General features: G+C 22.7%; 3 protein-coding genes across 3 annotated transcripts; 1 reads left to right on the top strand and 2 right to left on the bottom strand. All coding sequences in view use genetic code 6, as the record gives it.

The window, feature by feature from the left end:
- Positions 1-1,753: 1,753 nt before the first annotated feature.
- On the bottom strand, positions 1,754-3,820 carry TTHERM_00378870 (transmembrane protein, putative; the record flags this gene model as incomplete). Its single annotated transcript, XM_001015468.3, has 1 exon — positions 1,754-3,820. The coding sequence occupies one exon, from the start codon at positions 3,818-3,820 to the stop codon at positions 1,754-1,756; it is 2,067 nt and encodes a 688-aa protein (XP_001015468.2).
- A 4,139-nt stretch (positions 3,821-7,959) lies between these two features.
- Positions 7,960-9,408, top strand: TTHERM_00378890 (granule lattice protein; the record flags this gene model as incomplete). The annotated part of the gene is made up of 3 exons (XM_001015470.3): positions 7,960-8,286; positions 8,472-8,698; positions 8,829-9,408. 3 exons carry the CDS (start codon positions 7,960-7,962, stop codon positions 9,406-9,408), a joined length of 1,134 nt encoding a protein of 377 aa, XP_001015470.3.
- A 1,817-nt stretch (positions 9,409-11,225) lies between these two features.
- On the bottom strand, positions 11,226-14,444 carry TTHERM_00378900 (hypothetical protein; the record flags this gene model as incomplete). Its single annotated transcript, XM_001015471.2, has 1 exon — positions 11,226-14,444. One exon carries the CDS (start codon positions 14,442-14,444, stop codon positions 11,226-11,228), a length of 3,219 nt encoding a protein of 1,072 aa, XP_001015471.2.
- Positions 14,445-15,163: the final 719 nt, after the last annotated feature.

A 15,163-nucleotide genomic window follows, 5' to 3' on the forward strand; every position in this document is an offset into this window, starting at 1 on the left:
ATTTAATTATTATCTTAGAAAAATATGTTAGGTCTTAACTACCTTGGCCTTATCATATTTTTTTTAAACTAAGTTAATATTTTTTGTAGTATTTATTTATTTGCGTTTAGCAAATAATTTAAGAAAGTAAGTAAGAAATTTAATTTATGCAATACAAAAATTGCTTATAATAATATATTATATAATTAACTACTGCTATTTTTCTATGCTCGATAATCAAATATTTACTTAGTAATACAATTAATTTTCTATTTTTTAGACTAAACAAGGTAAATTGTTGTTCTTAAATGTGATACCCACTAATTTTTAAAGTATATAAAATAAATTTATTTGCTGAACTTTTTCTTCAAGTTTAATTTAAAATTTCATCTTTAGTATTACTTAGTTATCTAAGAGTTACGTTTTTTTATAAATATCTTTTACTTTAAAAAAGCAAAACTCTAAATGAAAATTTACATTTTTTGCCAGAAGAAAATTAGAGGATTACATTAAAACCAAATATATAAATTAATTGTATTCTTCCTAAAAAATATTAAGATCTCCTACCTTAAATTATTCAAAAGTCAATCAAAAGCCTTTTTATTCTATAGAAAAGATTTTAAAAATATATCTTAAATTAAAAAATCATACTTAAAATAGAAGCACTTATGTCTATTTCTTAAAACTTCATTTTCTTGTAATTCAAAAACATACAATCATGTTGTATTTTCAAATAAAAATAATTTAAAATTAAAGGTTTCAGGGTCATTCCTTTTTTCTTTTTAGGCTATTGGCATTGAGTATCCCCAGTTATCTTTTAGTAATTAAAAGATTATTCAGTTTATACTTATTTAATATTACATACTTACTTTCTTTTTTTCCCCTGATTAAAAAATAATTATTTAAGTAAATAAATGTGTTTGGATTATCCAGTGATATTCAATGAAATTAATTTTTTAAGAGATAAAATTAATTTTGATAATTAAACTATTTTATTTTTAAATTTTACCAAATTATTTTTGGCAATCTAATTTTATTTAAACATACAACAAAATGAATGAAATGATATTTGATTAGTAATCTTAGAGAAGTAGTTCATAAAAATTAATTAATCACAAATAAGGTAAATTAATCAAATACACACGCATGATAAAATGATATGCAATAAAAGTTAATAAAATTGATTTAGAAATATTTTTTCATAAAAATACTTTGAATTAGTAAATAATTTAATTAGTAGGCTTCTTTCAGACATACATAGATTTATTTTAATTAATGAAAAATCTAGGTCAATAAATAAAAATATATATTTTTATAAAATCAAAATTCACAATTAAACAAAGTTTTATAATTTGTTGCTTTCAAAAAAAAGATAATTATTAATATTTTAATTTATAAAATTTGATAATGAATTAAAAAATTTTTTTATTAATCAATCAATAATTATGAAATGCTATTAATATATTTATTTTTTTAAAAACTAATAGCTTAATTTATAAAATCAACAAATCTTTTATCAATATAAATCTTTTGACAAAAATAACAATTTATATGAGCTAATTAATTACAGTTTAGTTAAAAAAAATATTTTTTGATAATTAAATAATAAATTTTATGGTGAGAAAAGATAAGAATTAATTATAAAGTAGAGAAAAATAAAAACTAAAAGATTAATGAGAATAATTAGTTTGGTTTATGTGAAGTTTATTCTATTTTTTAATTTAAATTAATTAATAATAAAATTTTTATTTTTTGAATTTTAGAATAGCATTTTTCAATCAATATTTGCTAAGTCAAAAAGCACATAGCATGGATTTATTAGCAAAGAGGGAGAAATATAATTATTCATAGCTATTATTTTAAGCATGGTTATGATTTTAGAGTTAGTGAGATTTTTTATTACTTTTTAATATTTTGTTTTTTAATTTTGAGTTATTGGAAGCTTATTTAGCATGTCTTAGGGCTAAAGAATCATTTTAGTGTTTAAATTAAATTCTTTGTCAATTGTATTGTAGAGAAGCATTAATTAAATAAATACATCAGAGTTATTTTAATAGCAGGAATCAATTTAAATGCTTTGTGCTTCTGGCATCAAGTAACTTTCTATAAACTCTATTAGCTCCTTGTTATACCTGTGGATGAGTACGTTTATGTGTCCGTACTAGTTTAATATTTTAATTTAGTTAGAAATCAGAAAGATAAATTCAGTCTTTTTGTATTTAATTAGCTCGCTTAACATGAATTTTAGCTCACGACTTTACACTAATTCGTAAATGCCTTATTCAGAGTAGAAGGTTAATTTGTAGGGAGATAGCTCTAATTTAGAAATGATTTTATCTTTGATCATCTTTTCGCGTTGAAGTCTGAGAGCTTTTTCTTTATTTTACTATATTAGCTCTTGCTCCACATCTTTTATTATTATGCTGCAACAGTTCAAACTGCTTGCAGATCCAAATTATTGTTGTTATTTTATTAGAATTGTGTTATTGTTAGGGATAAAGTTTAAAGATTAAGGAGATTTAAGGGTTTCTTCTATGAAATGAGGAATTCCAGAAAAAGTTTTCAGACGTATTAATACTTACTTTGGCTTAAGGTAGTATGAAATTTTGAAGATAGTCATGCAAACTCTAAATAGGGATAACACAGAAGATAATCCTATTATAATCTCTTACTATAATCTTAATCCCGCTATATTAGTTTCATAATAATCAATAATGATTGCAATCTGTATACATAAAATAACTATTTGCTTTAATAGATCTATTTTATACTGATAACCTACTTTTTTAACAAAATATTCTCTATGCTTTAAACCTACATAATAGTTCACAGAGAACCCTAAGAAGAGCATATCAAAGACTCCTTGCTATTGATCATCAAATTCATTGTTCATCTAAACAGTAGTTGCTGCTGCTAGTATGGAACAAACGCTGATAAAAATAGATGAAACAATAATTTTTACGCCACTAATATGAGTAATGAGATAGAGAAACATTGCGCTATGCAAACATTTAATGCTGATTTCAGCGATCAAACTAAGAAAATCGCTCTTAGAAAGTATTGAAGCTCTACAAAACAAGTACACTACAGCAAAGTGGTAGTTTACCCAGGTATTTAGCACTGTTAAATATGCAATATATAAGCATAGAACTAAAGCCTATATGCAATATTCTGGGTAGTTGTTTAGTAATAATAGAAATATGCTTAGCTTCATCATAATGTATAATTATCTAAACTTGATATAGGAATACATTTACTAAATTGATTAATGGAGGGATTCCTATTCTCTCATTTGATTTTACTCGTTTTCATATTCTACTTCATTCAAAGTAAATTCAACCAAGCTCTATAAAAGATTGTTGATGTATAGTATTTCTAACTGAAACAAGCCATGCAACCAAGAAAAGGAGAAGCTACAGCAAAAATTCATCTTGGAATCGTTTTTGTTCTTTTTATTATTCTTATTCTTAACAGTGTTAATGTTGGTATAAAATAAAATTGCTTCTCTCCTTATGTTAAAGTTAATACTTATCTTGAGGATTATTTCTACTAGCAAAACTGTCATAAGCACATAAGGAAAGAATGTATAAACTTCATAGAAATTATCATTATCTGTAAGATACAAATACAAAACTAGTCCTATAGAAAGGTAAAATTCAAGTGTCATAAAGATCAGCATGAATTTAGTCTGTTTAAAATTGAGTTTGTTAACTATCTTACAATGATATTCTTATGTAAATCCTGGTAGTCTGTCTTAATTATCCAGCTTAATATCTCTCTCAGTTAACAATTAATCATTATCATTATGACTAATTTCAATAGGATTATTAACTTAATTCATTCAACCAGTATTTTCTAAAAGAATAAATCTAGCTTTTGTGTTTTTAAGTTTGCTTTTTGAAAATGAATCAATAACTAATTATGTGTTTATAAATATATTCTTTGTTATTAAAACTAATTAGTTTTTAATATATATTAACTTTTAATATTGCTTGAAAAAGATTTATATTTTTTTGATTTGGAGATTTATATTCAGCAATCAAATTATTTATGTGAAATAGAAAGCTAATTATTTCTTTCAATTATTCTTTGGTTATTCTGACGAATAAATAAATAAATATCTATCTATCTTTTAATCCATTACTAATTACTATATCTATCAATCTATCAATAAATCAATTAATCATTAAACAAAATCAGATAAATTTCAAGTAATTAATTCAAGGAGTATAAATTATTAATTTTTTGATAATTATCTAATGATCATGTAAGAAATAAACATTTTAGATTAAAAAAAAATCCAAATGTTACATGACAAACTGCTATCAATGTTTTTCAAAAATATTCCTACTTTTTTATTATTTTTTCACTAATAGATATGGAGTAGATATCATAAAAGCCAAATATATTAAATCCATACAGTAACTATATTAAGATAATGCTTGTTTTGTTGAAAAGACAGATAAATTGAAATTATTGCAAATATTTTTTTCAAAATTGAATTTACATACGATTTAGCAAACAAAACAAAACCAAAATTTTTCTTACACTTGACTTCAAATATGAAGTTTTAAAGTCTATAAACAAATATAGCTTTGGTTTAATTTCCCTAACAAGTACATATGATATTTTGATTATAATATCTTATTTTATCTCTGTATTTATCTATAATTATGAACATTTAAGTGCTGTTAATGAAAAGTAAATTTCCATTCTCCCTCCATCTATTTTTACAAATTACTATTTTATCAAAAGCTCTATTTTAATATAATCGAACTGAAAGAATAACAAATAGCACCTTAATCAAATTTAATAATTTTACATTCAATCAATCATCTAAAAAAGATGATAATTAATTCTAAACAACAATCAAATATTAAAATAATTTGCAAATAAGTATTCTAAAAATGTATGCAGTATCCAATAAATTTTGCTCACAATTATCTGTTTTTTACTAAATGTAATTTTTTTTAAAGGCAAAACTTTAAAAAAATAATGATTCTAAATGAAAGAGTCTGTCTAGAGCTAATTTAAGAAGTTAAAAATTTCAACCAATATTATTCCAATCAATTTGAATTTAAATCAGAAAGTTAAAGCCTAGAAATTTTTTACTAACCAGCTTCGCTTTTATTGAAAAAACAAAGTATAATTATTCTTCTCTATCAATTATAATAAATAAATTTATTCAATTATTAAAAAAAATTAGACTTTAAATTCTTGAAGATCTCACATTTTTCATTTTTTATCGATTGCGTAAAATTAATTTGAAGATATTTTGGAATAAATTATAAATAATACAATAATGTATTTCATACCAAACACTAAATCGTGCTCATGTAATTTTTATTAGCAAATATAATTACCTATCTAGTACATTTAATTTTTAACATCTTGATTACTCTAAATCAAATTATAAATTTACATTTTATGACTGCTGCCATAAAATAAACAAATACATTGAACTCATTTCTATCTTAGTTATATTCAAAAAATATTTACCTTTTTTATTATTACTAAATTATTTTAATTTTAAGGCAGGTTATTTTAAAAAACCAAAATATAATCAACAACTTTTTCATTAGTTTTTGTTACATAGGAGTAAATAAATATTAACCCATTTTCTTCATTAATTTGATATAATTCAATCATTTTAAAAATTATTATTATATAATTCTTGCATATATGACTGAATACTGCCAAGAAAAGAAATGAAATAAAAACATTTAGTTTCCTTTTATCTTAGTTATATTCAAATAGTATTTATCTTTTTTATTATCTTTAATTAAAAAAAAAAGTTTGAAAAAAACCCAAACAAAATCAGTATTTTTAAATTATTTTTTTTTAAGAAATTTTTAAAATAGAATAAATATTAACTAATTTTTATAATTAATTTAATATCAAAAAATGGTTTAAAAATTAACTAATAATATTTTTATATAACTTTGTAACTTTTATAAAATTAATTATTTATATAGCTTATACAAATTAAATGTATCTAATCAAATTAAAATTATAACAATAAAAATATTTATTTATTTTCTTCTAATAAAATTAAAAATTATTAAATAATTTAAATTAAAAGTAATAATTTTTTATTTTATATTCAAGATTCTTATTTATGATTTTCTTTTAAACTAAGAATTTCTAAACTAAATATTAAATTCTATATTAAAGTTATTAATAGAAATTTTTGATATATTTAACAAGAAGAAAATTGGTTCTTGGCATATGTAAAACCCACTTTTTAAAATACCCGAAAAGATAAAAACATACATTTTTTAAAATGACTTAAATAGTAAAAAATAAAAACAAACTTAACAAATGCTAACTAAAATTAATTATTAACAAATAAATATGCAAACTTTACAAAATCAATAAATAAATAATTTTTTGAAAAAAATTTCAATTTAATATAAATTTATTTTATTATTTTAATTTAATTTTAAATATAGTAAAAAAATTATCTTTAATTGCCATTTTAGTAAATTATTTTTAAATTAAAAATTTAATAAGAATAGAAAATTTAATGAAAATCATTTAAGCCATTTAAAAAAATAATTTTCATAATTATTTTAAAATATAAATTTATAAATTTCAAATTAATTTAATATAAATTATAATGTGTTAGTTTTAATTATTGATAATAAATACATTTTTTATTTTATATATTTTTATATTTTTTTTTATTAAAATAAACATCTTCTATGATTAAAATTATTCTAAAAATTATTAATTTTTTTAAAATTTATTATATTAACGCATTTGCTAGAATTATTATGCTAATTTTTATTATTATCATCAAAATTATTTTAAATATAATTTTAATTATTTTTTGAATAATTTTTTAAACAAAAATATTTATTTTTTATTATTTATATTAAAAATATGAAATTATTTTAATTAAAAATATATTTAGAAATATAGATATAAATTATTATATTTGTAAAAGGAAGGGAATTTCTCAATTTAATAAATGGATATTTGTGTGATGTTTTAAGAAGTAAAAATCAATTTTATAATTTTATAATTGCTAGTTTATTTAATTTTTTTTAAAATAGATAAAATTTATTGTTTGTCTTTGAAAAAATATTTTATTATCATTTTAAATTCAATTCAAATTATACACTTTTTTTTATCTAGTTTTTCAATTAAATTGTTTGAATGTGGTTGATAGATAGATAAATGAGTGTTTTAATTATTTTAAAAAGCAAATTCCTTTTTATAAATAAATGAAAGTTTTTTCTAAAAAAAATTTAAAAAAAAAGAATTAAATTGTTTTATTAACAATTTTTAAGTTTTATTTCATTAATCTTTTGTTTTGGCAGTCATTTAGAATAACTTTTTTAAAGTTTCTTTTATCATTATGATTATTTGATGATTTTTTAATGTTGGTAAAAAATAAAGTTAATTTCATCATTTCAGTCAATAAATGATTATTCATTTTCAGAAATGGATATAATTTTAAATGTGGGAGTTTGGAAAAAATTTAAGACATATATTTGAATAAAATTGTATCCTTTATCATACATTTTTGGGCTTTGCGCGTGCCTAAATTTAACATACAGATATATAGATATACTTTCTTTTAAAACTTCAAGAATAAAAGACGTTTTTGATAAAAAATTTTTATTCGTTGGAGGATGAAAACGGTAACATTCTTTCTTTGAAATTAATATAAAAATTCTGTTTTTAAAAAAGAAAAGACTTTGCAATCTTTTTCTTTGTCAAATCTCTATGAAAAAAAGCAAATAAGTTACTAATTATGTTTTTTGTTTGTTTGTTTTTTATTTGTTTGATTATTCAATCAATCAATCAAAACTAAATAAAGGAAAAAATAAGTCATTCAAAATGCATAGGAAAATTTGTTTTTGGAGGAGATGAAGGGAAAGGAAGAAAGAAAAAAAAATTAAAAAACTGAATTTAATATAAATAAAATATAACAAAAAAATATTAAAACACACAAGAAAAAAAATAAATAGAATGAGAGTTATTGCTGCCCTCCTCGTTATTGCACTTGTCTGTCAAAGTGCTATGGCTGTTACTTCCAAGTCCCAAGCCAAGTTGATGATGGAAAAGATCAACTCTAAGTTGGAAAAATCCCACCTTGGTCGTGCCTTAAAGGGTATGGTCACCATTGCCACCAAGCTCGGTTATGACTACTAAGATCTCTATGATGCCTTCGCTGCCCTCAAGAACTAATTATTAAACAACCTTGACAACGAAAATTCCTTATTCGAAACCTAAACCGCTTCCCACGACAGTGCTGTTGCTCAATTCAACGCTGACATCAGCAACTACAACGGTCAAGTAAAAAAAAATACAATTTTTAAAGAAATATAATTTGTGAATAATTAGATTCTCATCCAAAAAAATAAAATAAAATGAATAATATTTAAAATAAACTAATAAGTTGTTTCTAATTTCACCAACAAACCAAGCAATTAATTGATTCATTGATTGATTGATTCTAATATTTTACATTTTATAAATAGATTAACGATGCTTAAGCTTAATTAAACGACCTCAACGACTCCTTGAACACCTACTAACAAAACTTATAGGATGCTCAACAAGCTCTCTAAGACAACACTGATGCTCTCAATGCTGCCGAAGAAGCTCTTGCCAATGCTGAAGCTCTTTACCAAGTTGCCACCGCTGAATACAGCAATGCTGATTAAGTTATCGGACTCGCTGTTGAAAAACTCCAAGAAGCTTAATCGTAAACAAATAATTATCTATTTATTCATTTTGCTTTCATATAATTTGCTTTATTAGCAATTAAATGAAATGTTATATCAATCAAGCTTTTGCAATGCATCAATAATTAATTTTTTTACAAATAATTATAGCCACTACGACAATGCTGACCTCGGATCTTTCTCCTTCGTCTAAATCAAGAACACCTTCGTTTCTTTCGCCTAAAAGGTCACTGAAGCCACCAAGGGAATGAATGCCAAGCACTAACTCTTCGTCAAGCCTGTCGTCTAAGCTATGATGTAAGTTAAGAACAACACCAGTTAATCCTCCATCTAAACTGCCATCAAGGCCCTCCAAGACTTACAAGCTTACTTCCAAAAGACCTTCTCTGATCTTACCAACGAATACGTTAGCTTCACCTAAAACGTCTAATCCACCATTGATGGTCTCAACTAAATTATCGATATCTTACAAAACTAAGTCATCCCTGGATACGAAGCTCAAATCAGCTCTTTACAAGCTCAAATCTAATAAGTTGAAGATGCTCTCGCTCTTGCCTAACAAAACTTACAAGATGCTTAAAACGCTCTTGATGCTGAAAACGCTCAATGGGAAAACGTCGTAGCTAGACACTAAGCTCTCGTTGACAGAATCAACTCCGAATACGACCTCGTTACCCAAGCTGACAGAATCGTTAGAAACGCTCAAGCTTAAGTTAACGGCTCTGACTGATCAATTTGATTTGTTAACTCACTCAATAAAATTATATAATATGATTTTACTTTATGTCTAATCATGTATATTTCGTGTTTTATCATGAATGAATGAAAAGTATTGATTTTATCTCTTAAATGAATACATTGAAATACCTTTTTATATAAATTTTACTTTCTATTTGATTTACTTAACTTTTCAAATATTTCTTATTAATAGCTTTAAAATACAATCTACTTACTAACCTACTAACTATTTATTAGTGGCTACATTTTTTACATAATATATATTTACTAATATCCTTAAAAAGTATATCTATCTATGATTGTGCGAGTGTGCTTATCTCAAATAATTTTAATTAAATAGCTATTGGATATATATTTTAGTATTATTAATAATTGTTCATAGATTATATATTTTAAACAATTTTTAAATAGGATTTCATACTCCCTAAATAGAGTAGAGTTAATCATATTTGTAAAAAGATATGAAAAAGAAAGAGTTTATTTGTTTGTTTGTTTATTTTTAACTGATCAAAAGTGATTCTTGATTGATTTATAGATAAATACAATTATTTTATAAATAATCTTGAGACTCTCAATAAGATTAAAAGTAAAAGGAAAAAGAAGTATAGTATGGTATAAATTAATGAACAAAACTAATTAAAAAAATAATATTGTAATTAATTAATGATAAAATAATATTTCAAATGCTTGAGTTGCTTCTAATAATCATATTTATTTATTTATGTATATATATATTTATTTGCCCATTTTAATTTGAATTTTTAATTAAAATAACCTTCTAGGTTCATTTGTTGGCTAATTAAATTTATTTGAAGTGTTAGTAATTCTATTTTTTATTTTGAAAAAAAGTATTTTTGGAATTAATAATCATCCAATCATAATTTAATAATAATATTTGAAATCAACATGAAAAATACATTTTTTTATTCTTTACAAAGTTATTAATTGATTGATTCAAAAGAAAAAATAAATATTTTATCATAAAATTATTTGATATTTTATAAAACACAATAATTTTTTATTTTTAGATGTCACTTTGATTTTTTATTAATGAAATTAATTTTATCAAACACTCTTTAGACAAAAAATATAATAAAAAATATTTTAATCAACTAAATATTTAAAAATTAGTATTTCAGATGCTTAAATTTCTTTTCAAAATGGCTTTTATTTATTAATTTGTTTGTTTGTTTGGTAATATATATAATTTGAATTTTTATCAAAAATCTAGATTGTTCTTTTGGATATTTTTAGTTTTTTTGAGTAATCCAATCCTATTTATTACTTTTGGCAATGAATATTTTTGGAATAAACATGTATTTAATTATATTAACAATTTAAACAACAATAATATAAAATTATTATTAATTTAAACAACAATAATTTAAAATTATAATTACATTCATAAATTAATTCAAAAAAATAAATTTATCATAAAATAATATTTATTATTTACAATATTTACTTTTAGAAATTATAATTGTTCATTAGATTTTTTTGAGCAATCCTATTTATTATTTTTGAATATGAATATTTTTGGAATATACATACATAAATTAAATTACATTAATAATAACATATTTAAAGAACAATAATATATAAAATTATTATTGCATTTAAGTTATAAATTGATTCAAAAAAAATTTATCAGAGAATTATATATATTATTTACAATATTTACTTTTAGACAGACGACTTAATAATTATTTCGTTTTTATATTTCATTCTTATTTATTTTTATACATTAAATTAATTTTATTAAACACTTTTTAGACAGACAGACAGACAAACATTTTTTCCTAATTTTTTTCACTTTTTTTATTGGCTGGTTTTATGATTCTAATTATTACTACTTTTAATCACTTAGAATTGATTTTACTTTGCCTTTTCTAGAATAAATTTATAGTAGTGAACTAGCTCATTGCTGCTCAACTATTCTACATTTACATCGTCAGCTGCTAAAACCATTTAAGAGTTGTTATTGATGTTTTTTGAAGGACTAGATTTCTCTATTTTTGTATATTTATGAGTGCTTTCTAGCTGATCTTAGGCTCCTTAACTCATTCTCAGATCTTCATCTCTGAAAATTTGTAAATATGGATCATTCTTGTCAACATTCATAAATTAAGATGAAAGCATTTTTTGGGAACTAAATTAATTATTGACATTATTACTATTAAATGAAAAGTAGTCCTATTCAAACTAATCTCTATCATTTTTATTATTTAATAGCAAAATCGAACCTCTCTATCCTGATTTATTTTACTTTCTCATTTCTGGCGAATGATTGTTTTATTTCAGCCTTTCAATTTAATCTATTTATTTGTTGTTTTAGTGTATTTCCTCTTCTGCATCATTTAGATTAATTTAATAGTGCTTTGGATCTTCTTTATCATTTTTAGAGTTGTAATTCTACATATTTTGTTTCATAAAATTTATAGATTGTTAATTGTAAACTCCATTCAATTCTTCATGCTATTAAATCATTGATTTTCTTGGTTAACTGTTCATTAAATGATTTTAGGTAACATTCTAATCTAAATGCTCTTAGTTATTTAGACTGTTTAAAATATTATCATTTGTGCCTCTCATTCCTACCTTAGAAGCAGGTCTACTACCATTCAAACTTTCATTTGGGAGTAAAACAGCTGAGTAATTATGATTTTATTTAACTTTTAGTTTAATGTCAGGCATATTTGATAATCTTGAATTTCTAAAAAAGCTCAACCGATCATTTATTGATGCATCACTAAGTGAAACACTTTTATCTGGAGTATTCGATCTAGAAGACTAATTTTTTTTATTCTACCTATCTTTCGTATTTTTTAATTACTATCCTTCTTTTTTATTGCTACTTAACGATCTTTCGTTCATCGATATTTCACTTTATGTCATACCTGCTCCTTTAGGAGCCATTTATACACCTTTCTAAATTGTCTTGCTTTGAAATGATGATTATAGGGTTGAATTCTTAAAGCTGTTTATTGTATTGTTTTAAAAATTTTTTTGTTTGCTCTGCTCAGAGTTTGGAAAGAAGTCATCTTTGGTAAAAAAACCAGGTTTATCAGGTGTAAATTCGTTCTTATGCTTGGATTTACTTTTGTCTGCTGATCCTTTTGCTGTGATAATTTTCGAAGGAGTTACCTAAACTTTTGATTTATTTTATTCTGTTTAATTTTTTGCAGGCGAAAAGTCTTCAATAGTAAACGCACCTGTCTTTTCAGGAGTAAATTCAGTTTTATTCTTTTTTTCTGGAGCTATTTTATCGTTTTTTGTTTTAGTTGGAGTTGCTTATAATTTAGATTAATTTTAATCTGTGAAGTTGCTTAAAATTACACTTTTTCTGGGTTAAGATTCATTTTTTGGTGGAGATTAATAAGTTTTTTAGGATTTTGGATTTGCTTAAATAGCTGTGTAATTATACTGATCTTAAACAACAGGATATTGGACAGGATTCATATAATTATTTTAAATTTTTTTGATTATTTCTGCTGACGATGGAAACTTTTCGAATTAGCTCTTTCTTGTATTTTCTTTTTTCTTTTTAGCTGATGGCGTATTATAAATTAAATTTTCATCAGTTAGTTATTTTTCGCCTTTAGGTTGCTCATTTTTATTAAAAGAGGCCGTTTTCATGTTATTCAGCCATAAAGCCTGTGACTAATTAAATTTATCAGAACTTTATTTCTTGTTTTGAAGCTTATTTTCACCCAATATAGTGCTTTTACCAAATATTTCTTAATTTTTATTCTTCTAAAATATATTGCTTGCTTCAAAATTCTAATTTACAGTTTTTTTTCTATCCAGGTTATTTGATGAGTTACTCCTGTTTTTAAAAGCAGAAGCATCTTCGACAAGATTGATAGTGAATTAATTCTATATACCTTTATTGTCAACTTTTTGCAAGGCAATTATTTTCTTTTCAGGAGTAGCTTACTCCTATAGATTTTAGCCATTCTTTTTTAAAATTAATGTAGTATCGAAATTAAGTTTCGTACTCTTATTAAATTAGCTGTTTATATTAGGAGAGCTCTGCTTTTGCTATGGTTATATAGTTTATTTTTCGTTCTCTAAGCCCATAAAAGCAGTCTTATTAAATTAATCTTAGTCTTATTATGACTTAAAAATCTCTTTCTGCTATTTTTTTTTCTTTGAGTTTGATGTTTAAGGTCTATTTTTGATTAGCTCTATCATAGAAATATCTATCATCTCCCTTGTGTTAGGGGATTCTGGTGTGCGTGAGCGATTAAGTCTCCATCTAGTCTAGAAATCTGTTCTATAAGGCGAAGACTCTGTGTTAACATAATTTCTATTTTAACTCTACTATTTAGATTACTTCTTTCCACTATTGCTTGCTTAATTTTACTATTGCTATTAAAGTTATTGTTACTAACTGATTATTGGAGCAGCTTCTTCTACTTTTTAATTATAATTTAATTTACTTCCAGGCCTAGATTTTGAATACTGAGACTACTAAGAACTTTAATTCTATCTACTTATAGCTCCTGCTTTTTCACTATTGTTTTATTTAATACCGCTAGTAATATTATTATTCTAACCATTAATAACATTTTCGCTTAGATTCTTTGTAAGTTTTTACTGTGAAGGAGATATTGATTTCCTTTTTTAATCATTCAAATACTAAAAAACATTGATTTTTTCATTTAAATATTGCTAAAATTTATTTTGGTTTCCATTTTCTTGCACATTATTTTCTTGCTTTTTATTGCTTGGTTATTATTTAATACCTTATTTGTTATTTTTTTCATTGCTGCTGTTATTATTTTACTATGCTTGATTATTTTTATTGTCCTTTTAAACTAACTTTTATGGTGATTGTGATTTATTATTTTCATTTTTATTATCATCCTGCGTTAATTTTATTGTAGCTTCATAAACTCCTTATTTATTCAAGATAAAGCTAATATCGTTTTCAATCAAAAACTACTACAATTTCTTTTTCTCATTTAAGTTTTGCTGATTAAAAGATATGATATTCTAATTTTCTAACAAAGACATCTATTTCATTATGAATCTTGCTTTAGCTTTATAAATAAACGAACTAATATCAATAGCTTGCTCCCTATATGGATAAATGCTAAATAAAATAAAAAGATTTCCAATCGAATTTATTAGAAATGGCTCCTTTCACTTTTAATTCTTCTATCAGTAAAAAAGTATTTATAGACCTAATTAAATTTTGTATTTACTGCAACTTTCTAAAGAGATATTTATTTTTTCGTTTAGAATTTAATTAATGGTAATTAATAAAATTTATTAATAATAAATTAGTCAATCTAATTATTTCTTAATCATTATTGAAATTAAACATTTATAAATAACTTTAAAAGAAATAATTTAGCTTTACTTGATTTTTATGAGTAAAAATAAATATTTTTTTATTTAATCTAACTAAAGTAAGCTATATATTTATTTTCTCCAATAATATTTATCTATAATTTTTATACCTTCAATATATCCACCAACATCCAACAAACAAATAAAAAGCAATAAATTAATTTTTAATATTTTTATTTTTAAAAATATTTTAAAATGCATTAATATTATTAATTTATTTTACCTTAATTTATACTTTATTTTAAGCTAAACGAATCTTTATATTCTATCTAAGGTCTTTTTAAGAACAAAGTAATAAAATAAAAAAACATTGTCATAATTTAAAGTGATGAAATAGTTATTTATGTAGGTAGCTAAGAAATGTAGGTACTAAATATAAATTTAAATTT

Source organism: Tetrahymena thermophila (genome assembly GCF_000189635.1).
Source record: "Tetrahymena thermophila SB210 genomic scaffold scf_8254652, whole genome shotgun sequence".
Lineage (NCBI taxonomy): Eukaryota > Ciliophora > Oligohymenophorea > Hymenostomatida > Tetrahymenidae > Tetrahymena > Tetrahymena thermophila.